This window comes from Cydia strobilella, chromosome 14, assembly GCF_947568885.1.
Source record: "Cydia strobilella chromosome 14, ilCydStro3.1, whole genome shotgun sequence".
NCBI classification, from domain to species: domain Eukaryota; kingdom Metazoa; phylum Arthropoda; class Insecta; order Lepidoptera; family Tortricidae; genus Cydia; species Cydia strobilella.
The window spans coordinates 2,009,624-2,028,550 of record NC_086054.1 but is presented as its reverse complement, the minus strand read 5'-3'; the positions used below and the strand labels follow the sequence as shown (position 1 = coordinate 2,028,550).

At 36.3% G+C, this 18,927-nt stretch overlaps 1 protein-coding gene across 1 annotated transcript in view; it reads right to left on the bottom strand.

Annotated features, from left to right (window-relative positions):
• Positions 1-18,927, bottom strand: part of LOC134747017 (uncharacterized) — a 242,926-nt gene that overhangs the window by 18,514 nt on the left and 205,485 nt on the right. Inside the window, exon 6 of the mRNA XM_063681560.1 lies at positions 16,581-16,697. Coding sequence (XP_063537630.1) covers positions 16,581-16,697 — 117 coding nt within the window. The remainder of the gene's footprint in view (positions 1-16,580; positions 16,698-18,927) is intronic.

Below are 18,927 nucleotides of genomic sequence, written 5' to 3'. Positions count from 1 at the left end.
AGGAGACCTAGGCTCTCCGAAACATGTCGCGCGAGTGACTAAAACAAGTGAGTCTAAACCGTAAAATTATTTAATGTTAACATAATAGATATGTCGATATCATTTTGTCAATCACTATTCTGACTATGCAGTTCATCATGCAATAACAACTCATGATTTGACCTATCAGGTACGAGCAAGTAGGTATATACAATGCATATTAGATTATTTTAAACCGGGTCACTCACGTATTATTAAGTCGAATAGCTAATACGTGAGTGACCCGGTTTAAAATAATCTAATATGTTTGAGTCTCACGGGAGTTTTATGGTTAAAATATACAATGCACTAAGCACCAAAGCAATTTAGTTCGGTCGATAACACAATACTCGATTTGCGCTGATAATATCGACTCGATTATGAGCCTTTGATGTTTTTAAGCCTATATACTAGCTTATACTAGCGTCTGCGTTTGCATAGAATTAGCAAACGCTAATTTTATAGGGTTCCGTACCCCAAGGGTAAAAACGGGACCCTATTACTAAGACTCCGCTGTCCGTCTGTCTGTCCGTCTGTCACCAGGCTGTATCACGTGATAGCTAGACAGTTGATATTTTCACAGATGGTGTATTTCTGTTGCCGCTATAACAACAAATACTAAAAACAGAATAAAATGAATATTTAAGGGGGGCTCCCATACAACAAACGTGATTTTTTTGCTGTTTTTTCCGTAATGGTACGGAACCCTTCGTGCGCGAGTCCGACTCGCACTTGGCCGGTTTTTGAAGTTATATTGTATTGTATTGTATCCATTTAATTCAAGCAACATGGCTCATAAAAGCTTTGAAACATAAAAATCTATTAAAATTAAAATACAAACTTAAAAATTTAAATAATTAAAATATGTATTACTAAAATAATAATTAAGTTACATGTTTTTGTAAGCAAATTATATTTTTTTGTATTTAAATTGTAAGCAATTAAATGATGTTTTTAGGTATATCTGAAAGAACAATTTAACAATGTTTATGTTTCGTTATAAATAATTATCTACCTACCTATTATTTCTAATAATAATATATCGTTAAAGTTATCTTAACAGGCAAGCGTTAAACAATTGAACCGTGGAAAGTATAGAAAGCGTGCGCGGGAGTCGAAACAATCTCCATTTTCACGTGACCTTTCGTTTGTACTAACTAGTATGTGGTTAAAGGCCAACCTAAAATGGTCGGGTCACGATGATTTTCAAACTATTTTAATAATTACTAATAAAATATTGTATTAGGAAATGTTTTTATAATATCGGCGGAGTTTTTCTAATACACGACTCACTGCACATGTTTACATAAAAAAAAAAGATATTTATTTACCAACACAAAAAAAAACAATGAATTACGAGTACAATAAAAAAACCGGCCAAGTGCGAGTCGGACTCGTGCACCGAGGGTTCCGTACATTACATAGTTTTAACAATGTATTTTTTATGCGAAACGTGAGTGAAAGGTAAATTGCGGTTTACGATTTATGACGTATTAAAAAAAAGCTACTTACCAGATCTCGTTCAAACTAATTTTCGGTGGAAGTTTGCATGGTAATGTAATCATAATTTTTTTTTTCAGTTTCATCATTCTCTCTTCTATTTTAGAAGTTACGGGGGGGGGGGACACATTTTGCCACTTTGGAAGTGTCTCTCGCGCAAACTATTCAGTTTAGAAAAAAATGATATTAGAAACCTCAATATCATTTTTGAAGACCTATCCATAGATACCCCACACGTATGGGTTTAATGAAAAAAAAAAATTATGAGTTTCAGTTCCAAGTATGGGGAGCCCCCAAAATCTTTTGTTTTTTATTATTTTTGTGTGAAAATCTTAATGCGCTTCACAGAATCCATCTACTTACCAAGTTTCAACAGTATAGCTCGTATAGTTTCAGAGAGAAGTGGCTGTGACATACGGACGGACAGACAGACAGACAGACAGACAGACATGACGAATCTATAAGGGTTCCGTTTTTTGCCATTTGGCTACGGAACCCTAAAAATCTGATAGAATTACGAATATTTGTGCAGTAAAATGGATGACACTCAGCGAGATCGCTGACTTTCAGGCCCCAACCAAATAAATAAAAGTTAATAGGGAATATTACGCGAAACTCTGCGCAGGGGGCGCCACTATCACAATCTGAGGGTCTATCGCAAAACAAGAAAATCGTAATTTCGTTATCTAACATCTCTGTCAGTCTTACACATTTGTGCGATAAAGAGGCAGATAGCGAAATTTCGGATTCGCGTTTCCCGGTAGGTTCTCTGTAAACAAACCGCCTTGTTTCATCAATGTCATTTTTATTATCTCTGAAAACTTGTCAAAAAACTGTAAAAGGCACATGTATAAGTTACTCTATGGTTTACTAAACGGGCTAGTACTGCACTCTGGTGGCAGAACATTGCAGTAATACCCCCTATTACATAATGTTTTCACTGGTGGTTGAAATTTGGAAACTAAATAAACTAAGAAAACTGATTTTTATATGCAGATTCCAATTGCCTAAGTTGTTTTTTATCTTAAGATTGTGCAAAGAAGTTAATTTTGTACTAAATAGAGCCGTACATGCTATTTAACAAACTACTTTTTTTAAGTTAAAGAAAAATCTCTTCCTGGCGTATGAAATTTTTTGAAAAATGAATAAGTTCATCGGGGTCAAATAAACCTCTGTCGCTCCGTCGTTACAGCGACTGTTCACTGCCGAAAAGGTCTCGAGTTTAATTCTCGGCGCAATCGGAAATGTATATAGGTACAAAAAAAATGTATGCACATAATTTGTTACAGAAGATTCCACTAATAGATCTTATCGTATGCAACTCATAGATTCAAATCAATCCGTCTCGTAATGAAAATTGATCTATAAAAAACTACATTGTTTGCTTAACGAAAAAGAAACGCTAACTGAGGCGTAAATATAAAACAAAGGATTACCAATAGTTCTGTAATCTACAAGCATTAGGCAGATATGCAATCGTCTGAAAAACGCCTAATTCCACAGTACTGGCCAGCGAAGCGAAGTATTTTAGGTAATCTGCAATTAGAAAATGGTAACTCTATTTTTGAGGATTAAATTGCTAAAAATGTGTATAAATTTCCTAGAAAAACACATAACACTTTCATAGTATTACTTTGTAGGGTGTATAAACACAGTCATGTAATGGGCCCAGCAAAACGTATGTGACTTTTTAATTTTGAATATCTATAATAGTGACATGCTAGTAGTTAACTCCTTTTAAATAAGTTCAAACGTAATTTTTGGTCTAATATTTACGTATTTGGTATAAATTTGCAGGCTTAAGAGGAACTCATACTTTCTGATAACTTTTTGTACCATCCATAACACAATTAAGTGTCAATTCGGTACGGTAACATTATTTTCACGAGTCATGTACGTTCTAAAAACAATAATACACCTATTCTCCGTATGTATTTACCTAATAAAGGCAGACTTAAGCAATTTCACAAAAACAGTCATCAGTCTGCGTTTCGGCTGCCATTTTTAACTAGCGCAGCGCCGGACGAGCTTCCGACTAGTGTTGTACTTACCATTATCATTACCACTCACCGGTTTCGCAATCGTTGACACAGATCGTCAATCGGTTTTTAAATTGTCACTTATCGCGTAGGCGCGATAAATGCACGCGTAGTCGTCGATTAAATTGTCACAGTGCCGTTAACCTTCAGCTAAATCGGCTCGTAATGAGGTATGACGGCTTTAAAGAACGGTTTCTAAAGATTGGGTGCAGTTTTTGTTGTAAAGAGAAATAACCCTGAGTTTTAATAACCTTATCTAATAGATTCAGGGTGAAGACATCTAACAGGTATTTTAACCTTGTAATCACTTTCTAACAGAGATTATCTTTATAATGATAAACTAATAGAGTCGATTTCTCGATAATTACGGAGCCAGTCAATCAAATCAAATATTTTTACGGCACCAAATTCCTATGTATTTTGTGGTTAGCAAAAGCCGGTATCGCTAGCATCATTAAACAAGTAAAACTATCAATTTCGCGCAGTAACATGATTTTATGAATCGTAAAAAGTATAATTAATTATATTGTCTTCGGTTACCGCGATAGTTACTCATGAAATAAAACTATGAAAACGGATTATATCGCGTATATTGAATTACCTCCTACAATTTAGGAGGGAATTAAATCTTCTCGGGTCCGTGGTGTAGGGTTGGAGCCGGCGTAGTTTTTATCGCGTATATATATATATATATATATATCTTTACTTGAAAATAATTGTAGTGTATAACTAGCCTTATGAACCGATTTTGCATGTACAACCAGCCTTAAAGTTTGTACTCTATGATTGTTCATTATTTTAGTATGTGGGTATTTGTGCACTTTGTAATTTTTCCTCAGTCACCCGTTGACCACGAACTCTGTAAAGAGTTCGAAACGTCGGGATGTATTATAAATTCAATATACGCGATATAATCCGTTTTCATTGGTTTTCATAGTTTTATTTTATAATTAATTATATAAATGAAGTTCAACGTACTGCAAAATAAAATATACAATATTATTTTAGCGGATAACACTACCCAGATGCAGATGGAGTACAAGAGTGAATAGGCTGTTACTGAACCGGTGAGCTCCATCTTAGGCCCTGTCTTCACTTTCCATCAGGTGTGACTAGGGCCAATCGCCGATCAGTTTATAATAAAAAAAAAAAAAAAAAAAAAAAAAAAAAAAAAAAAAAAAAAAAAACAATAATTAGTTATAGGTACGCGTGTGCGATCACGTGAACCATTTTAAACTTGTAAACGTTTCGTGGCATTGTTGATTGTGCAACACACGATTTTTAGCACGATACTATCAATATACGTACGAGTACAATAGGCATTAAGGTAATTATTCTCGTTTCGAAATATATAAGTGTTTATGGTGTAGGCCTTGCTGAATCCGGTAGCCTATTGATTTAGCAGCTCAAGGATGCCACTTTGGAACAAAGAAATCCACCATCAGCGGAATTTGGTAGTTACGTACCCGGGACCTACAGCTCGAAACATCTCTATTGGATGTATTGTTTCGAATTCAAAGAATAGAAATTGAATTTTGAGGAATTTGAAAAAGAAAGATATTTTAAACATCGTATACGTACACTGAATATTTCCGTTTTACCCAAATTTTACGGTTAGGGATGGTTCAGTAGGAACATTATTCGTGTTGTTTGTTGTGCATTAAACAAGGGAAACTAAGGTGAACATCTCTTATTGGCAGGATGACCCGGAAGTTTATCTCAAATATTGTCTTGTGTCTTAGAAATCTACAGGCATAACGTTTATTTCTCAGCAGTAGTTAGTACAAGCTTTCGAAAAAAACTGTTATCAACGTTTTTCAAAATATTCCAAGAAATAAAATTGAAATTAGATTCTTAGACAAAGAGCAATTTAAGAGTGAGATTAACAGACATCGGATTTTGAGAGTGAAATTAAATGACAGGTAGGGAGGTCCTATATCGATACTTTTCCCATGTAACATGAGCCGTTTATAAGTGCATGGCGACTGTATCAATTAATTGTGACGTTTTCAACTAAAAGGTACCACATTGTCGGTTGTCAATAAGGTTGATTTCAAATTGAAGCTTTAAGGAAATAGCGCCGTATTGACAAGCGACAATAAGTACACTTTTGGTTGAAAACGGCACAATTCAATTATAAACGAGATATAAAAAGGGTTTGGTGATGCAGAGTTGCAGACACAAATACGGAAACAAATTACATCAATTATAGTTTATAAACATTGACTAGAAAAAAGTAAAAGAGCCGTGCTTCACACCTATCTTATTAAGTATTTCGCACGTTTCCGCCTCTGCTCCCACGTTGAATGTTTATAGTACCGGCGTAAGGAGATTACAATATAAACCAATTTGACACTAGTGAGGCTTCGGCAGTGAACCTAATGAAATGCGGCTAGACTCGCTGACACGAGAGAAAAATAAATAGGGCTGTAGTGTGCTGGGATTATATTATATGTATATTATATGTATATGTATATTATATATATTATTATATGTATTATATTATATGTCGGTTTTTGTAAAAAGTTTGTATTTTGAGTTGCTTGAATGAAAAATTTTGGTTTATTTTACTAATTAAGCCTAATTTTAGTAAATTCCTACTAATGTTTGAGGCCCCGGGAAAGGACACGCATAAGATGGTTTTCATCAATTATCATCTTCATCATCCCACGCAGACAAAGTCACGAGCAGAAGCTAGTACCTATTTATATATGTTTAAAATGCATTGGTTTTATATACTAAGTTTGTTTGGATAATAGTGAAGTACATATAGTGTTCAGATGGCGTCCGTCAGGTACGGAAGCCTAAAAACAAAATCACTTTCACACATCTGACATCCCTAATCAGTCGTGTTACTGTTATCCAATCCTATAGGGGATACTTTCTACTGTAAAATATTTCATTCCGTTCATTGTTAGTTCCTACCAGGCCCATATTAGATCACATTAACATATAACGGGTGTATCCTAGGAGAATTTTGAAAGTTAGCTTAGACTTTGACGGACTCCACCTCCGTTTCTCCTATCGTCTAATTTGTGACTAATGGTACATAATCTAGGTACATAATCTTTATAACAATAAAAAACCGGCCAAGTGCGAGTCGGACTCGCCCACCGCGGGTTCCGTACAAATAAAACTATTTTTTTTTTCAAATTTATGGTTTTCAGATTTTGTCCTGTACCTGTAGTGTAAGACAGTATTACTTGCCAAATTTCATAGTTCTAGGTCAACGGGTAGTATAAAGTATACTATAAATTTTGATTCCCTTAAGTGTTAAAATATACGTTTTTTGCGGCATCTTTTATTTACATTAATTTGGAAGTTTGATTTTTTTACAGCTATAGGTGGCTGTAGACCTGAGTATATGGTTTTAATATACATAGTACAAAGATAACCAATTAGAAAACAATCTATTATAGTTCCCCACACAATCGATAAAACGAACACATGTCAGGTCAAAAGAACAGTAAATCAATAGTAAAAGCAGTGATGTAAACAATTGTCCCTGGAATTATTCAATTATCGATGTTTTCTATAAATCGGTGCGGGTCTCACGTTTTTGCGATTTTCCAACCGCTAGAATTACGGTAACTGTTTAGAAAAGTGATATCTTCGTTTAGCGGTAGCATGTGGGAAGAAAGTAAGAAGGAAGTTTTATTTGTATTTTTTCTGGTATTTGAAACTTGTGAGTTCATGTGTCGTAGGTCAGACTGTTATTGTTGAAGAAAATCAGATAGCTTTACTCGGATTTTACCCCTTTTATTAACTTTAAGAGGATTCTCGTTTTTTCAAGCGCAAGTAAAGCGTTAATATTATAAAATTTGTAAAGTTTATATCAAAATTCTGTGTGTTATTTACAAGTAAAATTCAAAATCATTAATTTCACTCTATGATGGTATACAACAAAACAAAGCCGTCGTTTTATTTCACAATAAACCTTTGTAAAATTTTATTAATACACTATGATTAACATTGAGAAAATGCATTCTTATGTTAATTAACGAGTGTACTGACATATCTAATATGCAATCACAGCTAAATAATGACGTCCAAACGATCATAATCAAATTAACGAACTAATGTAAAACACATTAATTACAAAACTTAAAAACCTTAATAATTACTATCTTCAATTCACAGCAAGTTATTTTAAACACTGACGTTATCAAACACTATCCACACGAGGAAACATTAGCAATAACTTTCTTTGTCACTTTTTTCGTAGTTCTGTGAAGTGTACATTGTACATTTCGCGCACGCATGTTGAAACGGCTCTGTGTGTTCGAAATTTAAAAAGGGTGTGAGTTCTAAACTTAACGTTTTAGTGCAAAATTTCAAAAGTTGTGTAAACGTTGTTATAATTTTTTTGGGAAACATAGCTAACTGTTATGTAGGTGTATATTTTTTGTGTGCAGAAGGTACACTACCTTCGAAGATTTCTTTTTCAAAATAATCTATTATATACGATACAATAATTTTATAACGTAAAAGTTAAAACTTTATCCTAAAAAATATAATTAAAAAATAAAAACCGTAAAAATATTTCTGAAATGGTCCGTCACATCACTAGCACAACACTAAAGTCCTTAACTTTTTAAACTCACAAAAACGTCTGTAAAAATCACAAGTTCCAATTTTAAATATTTGTAGGTACCGTTTGAAAGCGCGCGTAATTTTTTTTTCTAACGCGCGAGCGGAGCTAAAGCCGAACGAAGACTGGCCGGTATGAATGGCAGTGTATGGAAGCCTTAATAGGGAACGACGTAGGCGATATAGCGTACTTATCTACTTATATGGTGATAGTATAGATATAGTTGATCAAGCTAATCTTGTCAGTAGAAAAGGCGCGAAATTCAAATTTTCTATTCTATTTTTAAATTTGGCGCTTTTTTCTAGTGACAAGACTTGCTAATTTTTAGGGTTCCATACCCAAAAGGTAAAAACGGGACCCTATTGCCGCTATAACAACAAATACTAAAAACAGAATAATATACATATTTAAATGGGGCTCCCATACAACAAACGTGATTTTTTTTGCTGTTTTTTTCCGTAATGGTACGGAACCCTTCGTGCGCGAGTCAGACTCGCACTTAGCCAGTTTTTATTACTAATCGGATGAGATTTGCATTCGTTAAGATCCGATCTTGGATGATGATGGAAGATTTTGAAAATTCGAATTTATTTTATAATTGACTGGTTGAGACTTATGTATTTCATTGCAACTTTAAAAAATATTTAAGGTGAGTGGGTGGTACTGATTACTGATACCTACCTACTGATTTGAAACGACATGTAAGGTTAAATAAAATTATGAGTATGTATGATTTAATCGTAATAATCAATAATTATTTTGCCCGCAGGGCAGCTTGTGGCGAGCTGTTGGGGAGTGACGACCCCACGGACCCGAGTGCCCCAGAGAGTCGGTCAGCGTCTTCGTCTCCGGCGTGTCTTCGTCGGTCGGAGTGGACCCCAAGGGGACCCGCAGGACTCTCTGCTCTGGCTTGCCTTCATTGGCCGTCCAGAGGGGAGTCGTAAGAGCTATATGCTCCAGGGGTGGAAGTGAAAGATGCATAAGACGCGAGTTGGCACAGTGGCTGCTAACAGCCACTGGGTAGAAAGCGGCGCACACCTCTCGACACCCCTGAGCCGCTCACACCGGTGTTGCTCCTGGTCGTCTTCACGACGGCAGTTTCAGGGGCCCATCTAGTCAGCGGCAAGTCACCACCTGCCTCGATAACGTGTATTAACATTGTTATGGCAGGTGTCCGGAGTTCTTTATAATAGCCCAGTCTCATTGTCCACCCAAACTTCAATCCATAGACCGGTAAACTGTTCACTTTTTCTGCAATAGTCCCAATGCCTGCTGCGACTGGTTCATGGGTGTCTATTGTTGCGCCTGTGAACGGGTTCCAGCAGGCGTTCTACATGACATTAAAGCTCTCCAAGGGGCCTCTACGTGTTGGATCTATATCCCCACGCAAGCCTATCAAAAGACAGGGATTTATAGGCCCGTGAAATCCAGAAGGAGATACAAATAATTATTTAAATATATGTATAATTTTATTTTTAGGGAAAAGATCTAGAAATACTTTAAAAAACTCCCCATTAGAATCTGTGTATGAAACTATCTATAGTTTAGTAAGCGCTTTCAATCCCATGGAAAATTTTAATTTCGCGCCTTTTTCTACTGACAAAAGTTTGCCAGAGTATAATTATATATACGTGCATTACCTACTGATTTAGCGTCATACATAATAGGATATATTCTCACTAAGAACAAATGAGTCACCAAGCTACACAATCAATACAAACACAGGACACTACTTATAACTAAACGTATGTGTCTGTCGTAGAAGCCATACAATTCATAAAATATGCATGTCGTTAATATTTAATGCGGCCCTGACAGTGGACAGGGTCATTCGTGTCACGGCTTAGGTATAAGGCATAGACATAGTATATACAAGTAGTTATAGACGCGCCACCGAGCGACCGGGGGTAAGAGAAAGAATATTCATATAAAATTTGGGCAGCATAGGATTCTCTTTCACTCTTATAAATTTCGGTATTTCGCCATCGCTTCCTACCTATGCCACCCGGTCGGTGATAAGGACAGAGCATGGCACTATTTTCTCTTTCCTCTTATAGGAATCGCAATAAGACTATCTTTCTCTATCAAAGAGTGTCAGGCCCTTGGTATAAGGGCGTATGTCATTAGGTATTATTACGAGAGACAGGCCTTTTAGATTCTAGCCCCGTCCTGCCCACCATACTCAGTTTAAGTCATTGAAATTTAAACCAACATTTTTGGAAGATAGAGTTGATTTTCCTTTGTTTCACGTTTTATAAGTAAAACAAAATAAGTTTCACTGTAACCGCAACTTACTCAAAGGGTAAAAACGGGACCCTATTACTATGACTCCGCTGTCTGTCTGCTGTCTGCATGTGTCTGTCCGTTGTCCGTCTGTCACCAGGATTTATCTCATGGACCGTGATAGCTAGACAGTTGAAATTTTCACAGATGATGTACTTATTTCTGTTGCCGCTATAACAACTAATACTAAAAACAGAATATAATAAATATTTAAGTGGGGCTCCCATACAACAAACGTGATTTCTTGCCGTTTTTGGCGTAATGGTACGGAACCCTTAGTGCGCGAGTCCGACTCGCACTTGGCCGGTTTTTTAAGTTTATGAACAAAAGTGTCACCGTTTGAGTACAATCTATGTTTTAATTATTTGCTCGTGTTACAGGTCACACCCGGTATGTAACGCAGCGTCTTACGTAAGCGAACAACTCGCGAACGCGAAGCGGCGCGGCGCGGCGCGGCGGGCCCAAGGCGTACGCGTTCGCAACGAGATCGCCCACGTAGAACACTTCTATAGGTATCAAAGGATTGATTCACCTCGCGCCGCATCGCTTTGCGGTGTTCACGTGTTGTTCGCCTACGTAGTACGCTGCATAAGTAAGCCATAGCCTCGTAAGGCCCACCATACAAAGTTTCCTTATTTTTAATTTGAACCTTGTTGTATAGAAGATTAGGGTGACCTTCGTTTGTTTTAGAAAACATTGAAACAAAAGAAATGCTACTTAATTCAGTTAGTGTAAGGTTCTATTAGATTGAAACAGAGTGTACATTGTAATGCACATTGGGCCTTACGAGGACAGTTTATGTTAGGGTTGGACATGAGTTTTATATAAACCTGATATGTGTGGCAGACACACGGTACCGTTGAACAACGGTCGGCTGGTTGCACTGCCAAAGTGCAGTTGCATCGATTACCAAGCGCAAGATTTACTGAAAGCGACCCTCATTGTATGAGCGCAGTTTATAAAATTTTACAATACTCTTCACATCTGGTTCTGGGTATGATTGTCGTTTCTATTTCACTATTTACTAGCGACGCGCCCCGGCTGCGCACGGGTAGCTTAACCAATTTACGAAAAACCTTAATAAATTATGCACCTAAACCATCCTCAAGAATCACTCTTTTCATAGGTGAAAACCGCATGAAAGCCTAGTTTCTAAATTACAGCCAAACAAACATATCTTGCCATATTTTTATATCGAAATTTTATTATAAATAAATAATAAATAAATTTTATAGGACATTCTTACACAGATTGACTAAGTCCCACGGTAAGCCCAAGATGGCTTGTGTTATGGGTACTCAGACAACGATATATATATACTATATAAATACTTAAATATTGTGTCACGGACATATAAATAAATTAAAATCTAAGCTAAATGAGAAAAAATTGGTTATTTTCCTTCTTTCCCTGTTTCCTTTATTTGGGGTCGGGCCTCCTCACTCTTCTGCGCCAAGCTAGTCTGTTTTGGGTTGTCTCTTTTGACATCTGGGATCTTTTAAGGTCTCTTTCTATGTCAAATGTGTCTTTGTATGTGGTGTGTGTGTTTATGTGTCTTTGTATGTATGTTTTGTATTGTATGTCTGTGTATGTGTTTCTATGTAGGATATTTTCTTATCATAGGCTCAAAATAGCGTTAGATCCTGAGTGGAAAGGACTCAAAAAAGTCTAGCTCTGTCTGTACCTAAAGGGTTTAAATAATATTTGGGGCATTTTCTATGACAAGGGACCTTATTGTCAATGGCTCTTACGCCGCACAGCGTCGCGCAGCGTTGTATTTATATCGGAGCATCGTTAATAATGGCGTAAGCGCCATCGACAATAAGGTCCCTTTTATAGAAAATACCACATTTTTTTAAGCAATCTGATTCAAATTATATTTTATGGCACTTCCAGTCCACATATAGCCGCGGTGCATGAAACGCGCGGATGCAACGGTGAAAGTGCAGCGAGGTCGTCGTTACAATAAGCATTGTCTTCATGTCTTCTCCCATGTTTATACAGTACATAAGGCTGATAACTTTATAGTACCTTATGTACAGTCAGCAACAGTATTGAATACAATGAAAATGAAATGAAAATGAAAAATTGTTTTATTTCCTTATTAAGCTTAATCTACAAATCGCCATCAGTGGTTGGGACTTCCTTTTAGGTCAATGTACCTGTATCAGGATGTCCCACTCCTCTATAACTACCTAATAGTCTTGTTATTTGTGACGTTTTCAACTAAAAGGTACCACATTGTCGCTTGTCGATAAGGTTGATTTCGAATTGAAGCTATATGGAAATAGCGCCTTATTGACAACCGACAATAAGTACCCTTTTGGTTGAAAATGGCACATTTTAGGAAATATTGTAGGTACTTATACAATAACCGATAGATGTTGATAAACATAAGTATGTGCTCATATATTAAATGACGTTATTGTTAAGTTTCAGTGTAAGCATAGTATGGTCAGGAGTGCTGCGAATGCGGATGCCCAAAGCAAACTGTTCGGCATATCGTCTTGGAGTGCCCACTGACAAAGTACGATGGCCCAGTGGAAGATTTTAAAACCGTAACGAGTGCAGCCATCACCTACTTGGACAATTGTAGATTTAGATTATAAGCTAGCTAATAAATGAACAGTGTAAAATATAATTGCCATACGATAAATAATAAAGTATGTCTTTGTATTTAGTTCCGATCACAATGCCGTCCTAAAACTGCTGTCTGACCTAGTGGGAATTGTCTTAGGATGTAGGCTATATGTACTTTTGTAATTTTGCCTGTGAATCCCTTTGGCCTGTATTTGTTTTTTTCCCCAATAAAGGAAAAAAAACCCATATTAATATTTCTTTATTTTCTTTATTTATTTAGTCACATGCACAAACTTACAGCTAAGATGCCAAAACGCTTATGCGGTAGAGATATTAGATACAAAACAATCAGAAGTAAACATATGCTATAATATAAAATAAAACATTAAAACAAAACAAAAACGATCAAATAAGTTCCGGTCAAATTAACAGACATCACACATAAATTAAAAGAAACAGAGGAAAGAATGTCAAACTTAAACTTAAACACATACAAAAATGTCATTATTCACTCGTCAAATACGCATTAATAAAATTTAAAAATTTCCTAGTAAAGACACCGATACTATCGTAATATCATGTCATGTCAGCGATATGTTTGCGTGGCGATGGACGGCTGTGTGCAGTGAATGTCTGAGGTTTTGTGAGAGGATGGATGATAGGTGCTGTAGTAATTTAGTGTTGTAAATATACCATAGTACTAGTTGTAATTTAAATGTAATTAACTTTCATAGCGCATTAGTGTTATACTGTAATGTCCTGTAAATGTGTTTTCAATAAATAAATGTTAAAGAAGTCGTTAAAAGTGTCAGAGCTCTAGCAGTGGGAGCGTTCTGGGCCCGACGAGTACGAACCGCACCGTAATAGCTTATTCGACCTTTTTTTATGTATGGTATTTTTAAACGTGTTTAACTGCCCAATTGGGTAGTGGCTAGTGGACTGCCTAGAAAGCAGTAGGTCCCGGATTCGATTTCTGGTACGGCCATTTATTTGTGTATTTATCGCAAATATTTGTTCCTGAGATCGCCCTTTTACCTCTCTTTATTTAAGTATTATTTTTTGCCCGTAGTATATTTTGAAGTTGTGCAACAAAGAGAATTCGTTATTATATGAAGTTATACATATAACTTGTTTTGATAGCGTGTATTTAAGGCCGTTCCCTGAGGCAGATGTGCAAAAATACCCCATGGTTCTTCCTATTTTTCGAAGAAACGTTGAAATTTTTAGACGTGGGAAGGATATATGTAATTCTTGATTATATTATCTTTCATATCATAGCGGTCGATACACGATTCATAACACTTCGCTCGATACAATTTATTCCCAAAGTAACCTCCAACTCGAATTTTTACTCTTACTTTACTCGTTTTTTTACTTTGTGACACTATGAAACACAAAATGGAGAAGAATCAATCATAACTAAAACATTAATTTCATAGCTTCCGAATATAATAAAAATAGGTAATAAAAAGATATTTATTAGTAGCAGTTGCAGATTAAGTTTAGCCACGTTCCCAATTAAGTATTCGACAGATTATAATCCGGATAAGCTAGGATTATGTACCGAAATAATGAATCTCCTTCCAATTTTACTACAGATAAACCTTATTTATAAAACTATATTACAAGGCTAAATTAGTTAATTTATGTTATATTCCTTTCTTACAAATGTTAATTGGGGCATTTTCTATGAAAAGGGACCATATTGTCGATGGCGCTTACGCCGCACAGCGTCGCGCGGCATTGTATTTATATCAGAGGATCGTTAATAATGGCGTAAGCGCCATCGACAATAAGGTCCCTTTTTATAGAAAACACCACAATTGATAATTGAGGCTTGTCGCGCGTTTTTGCATAAAACCAAAATAATTTATTGTATCTTCTACTTCTCTTATACAGTGTGGAAAAAATGTATGGGCCCTGGAGGGAAAGTGCCTTAAAACGTTGTTAGCTCATTTTACTTAATGGATACATTTTATTATTTTTAAAAATAAACAATCATAAGGCAAAACAGACATCATTTTGCGATTAGAAGTACTTAATCTTATTTATCAAATTCATATCAGGCAAACATACTATATGTAATTAAAGTCTTCTAATCAGTATGCACTCGAAAATACATTTAATAACGGATTATGATATACTTATCACGTCCTATTTAATATCGCTTTATCTATGCAAATTACTATCTATATAATTGTTATCATTTTAATGCGTACTTTGGTCGTAATCATAACAGACTGTTGTTTGATAATATAGAAAGAAAAATAATATGGAAATGGCTCAATAGGGTAGTTGATTGAAAAGTCAAATCAGCATCTTTTTTCGAACTGTCAAAACGATGTGTCGCTTAACTTCAAACTCGAGTAAATCCATTCTACCCTCTCAGCAAATAACCCTATTACCTTTTCACGTCACCAATTGGAAATAGGGGTTTTTCTTCCCTGCTAGGAGGGATCAAAGTGTCACTTTTCTTCCCTGCTAGAAGGGATCAAAGTAACACTTTTCTGTTCTAGGACCCTATTTTTACATTTTTGTGCACATTCTTTTTTTGCTTAAATAATATTTTTAAACATCATAATTATCTCTCATAGGTGATGTGAAAAGCAGTATGTGTCGTAATTATGATGTTTAAAAGTATTATATAAGCTAAAAAAATAATGTGCACAAAAATGTAAAAATAGGGTCCTAGAACAGAAAAGTGTTACTTTGATCCCTCCTAGCAGGGAAGAAAAGTGCCACTTTGATCCCTCCTAGCAGGGAAGAAAAACCCCTTTTTCGAATTGGTGATGTGAAAAATTATTTCCATCTTGGGCGTAACACACTTGAATCCCTCACTACGCTCAGGATTCTACTTTAGAATCCTTCGCTTCGTTTAGGATTCAATGTACGCCCTCGCCGTAAATATGTCATTTTGCTCCCTTGTGACACAATCTATTATTACTTAATACCACCTTAATACCAACCCGAGTTTCCCGTTTTCTTACCCGAGTTTGAAGTTAAGCGACTCAAGTAACTATGAGGTATGAAACGCACACAATATGACGTCACGGTCAAGCTACACCTACACATTATAGTTCTTTCTGATTTATTAAATTGATATTGTGTCAAAAATAACTACGGTTTATGTTTTTTAACCCCCGAAAAGAGCGGGGCGTTAAGAGGTAACACGCAGACAGACAGACTTTCGCATTTATAATATTAGTATGGATGTATACCTACAGTCAACAACCCCATTTCCAAGTTCTACTTGTAGCGCCATCTACGGGTAGCTTGGGTAAACGATTCCTAGACAAATGGAACACGCACTTCGCGTGGTTTGCAACTTTTGCAAGTAATTCGAAAGTTCTGCGTTAGATGTCGCTGGGCGTACCTTCACTAGCTTGCTCTTAACTTTACATTTTTGTAGAGGTATTTGACTACTGACAACAACATAACCACTGACCGGTCGGTTGCATAAAATAGTTTGTTAAAATCACGTGAAAAGTTTGATAGTAAGTTTAGTAAATATACGTTACCGCTGCTGAATGTTTTGAGTCTTATCTGTTAAAAATTAAAGTCTATTTTACCTTGTCAGCCTTGTCGGTGGGCGGGGAGGCGGGCGGGCTGCGCGGGAGCCCTAGGTCTTCGTCGTCGTCGCTGCCGTCGCCGCGCCCGCGCCGCCGCACTGCTGCCACTAGCTCCGCCTGGCGGGGAAAATGGAAACTAAGTCAAAGGGGTTTTACTACAAAGTGCTCTCGTAATCATTTTTCGTTTATGTGAGATGTGTCATTAAATTCTTTCCCCCTTATTCACAAAACTACGGGCCTGATTTAGTTAAATTACGTTTTATCCCTTTCTTACAAATATATAATTCACAAAATGACAGATAAAGACAAACGATTCATAACTAATTCAGGCCAGCAACGCGTTCACGAATAACGCCATTTGACTGTACATATGATATCGAGTTTCTAAGAAAATGCCATGTTTCAATAATACATAATAAACAAACGAAACAATTAGCACAAGCGGAAACAGATAAACATATCAACAACTCGTATTTCCACTTCAATAATAAAAGTCATATTAACAGTCAATAAATTATTACATACGACACTTTCACTCTTGAGCCGTTTATTTCCTTTCAGTAATATAAAGTTTGAATCATAAAAGGCTTTAATTTATAGCTTATTCGTGTTAGATATGACGTTTGGTAACTGAAGTTAGTGTTTCCTTTAAACGATGTCAATTTATGAGTGAATCACACAATACAGAGTAATTCTATTTTAATACATACTTATAATATACTAGCTTTTGCCCGCGACTTCGTCTGCGTGGACTTAGTAACCCCAGCAAGAGTAAGAATAGCGCCTGGAGAAAGTCTTATAGCAATTATTCAATTTGAGCATATTATGCACACAAATTAGCGGACACTTCATTAATTATCTCAATTCCATCCCGCTTTTTACTTTCTTAAGGGATGGTTTTCGGGATAAAAACTATCCTATGTCCTTCTCAGGGACTCAACCTATCTCTATGCCAAATTTCATCTAAATCGATTCAGCGGTTTAAGCTAGTAACCCCAGCAAGAGTAAGAATAGCGCCTAGAGAAAGTCTTATAGCAATTATTCAATTTGAGCATATTATGCACACAAATTAGCAGACACTTCATTAATTATCTCAATTCCACCCCGCGTTTTTACTTTCTTAAGGGATGATTTTCGGGATAAAAACTATCCTATGTCCTTCTCAGGGACTCAACCTATCTCTATGCCAAATTTCATCTAAATTGATTCAGCGGTTTAAGCGTGAAGAGGGAACACACAGACAGACAGACAGACTTTCGCATTTATAATATTACTAGCTTTTGCCCGCGACTTCGTCTGCGTGGACTTAGTAACCCCAGCAAGAGTAAGAAGAGCGCCTGGAGAAAGTCTTATAGCAATTATTCAATTTGAACATATTATGCACACAAATTAGCAGACACTTCATTAATTATCTCAATTCCACCCCGCTTTTTACTTTTCTTAAGGGATGATTTTCGGGATAAAAACTATCCTATGTCCTTCTCAGGGACTCAACCTATCTCTATGCCAAATTTCATCTAAATTGATTCAGCGGTTTAAGCGTGAAGAGGGAACACACAGACAGACAGACAGACAGACTTTCGCATTTATAATATTAGTATCGATATGGATGTAGTAATAATAACACTAGGTGTACCGTGTAGTACAATGTACAAAGAAAAAAACCGACCAAGTGCGTGTCGGAATCGCGCACGAAGGGTTCCGTACCATTACGCAAAAACGGCAAAAAGTCACGTTTGTTGCATGGGAGCCCCACTTAAATATTTATTTAATTCTGTTTTTAGTATTTGTTGTTATAGCGGCAACAGAAATAAGTACATAATCTTTGAAAATAACTGTCCAGCTGTCACGGTTCATGAGATACAGCCTGATGACAGACGGACAAACGGACGGACAGCGGAGTCCCGTTTTACCCTAAAAACCTAAGATGAAATGAGGCATTTTCTATAAAAAGGGACCTTATTGTCGATGGCGCTTACGCCGCACAGCGTCGCGCGGCATTGTATTTATATCGGAGCATCGTTAATAATGGCGTAAGTGGCGTAAAAACGGGACCCTATTACTAAGACTCCGCTGTCCGTCTGTTTGTCCGTCTGTCACCAGGCTGTATCTCATGAACCGTGATAGCTAGACAGTTGAAATTTTCATAAAATTCAATAGTTCAATTTTTATAAAAAATACCACAAATACTTACACTATAGGTAGTTCGTACGCATGTTCGAATTACTTTTAAAAAGCTAAACGAAAATATGCTTCCATTTAATTTGATGTAAATACCTATATTGGGGTTCCAGGAATTGTATATTTATAGGTAGATGTAGGCATGACGAAGTGCGTAATAAGGAAA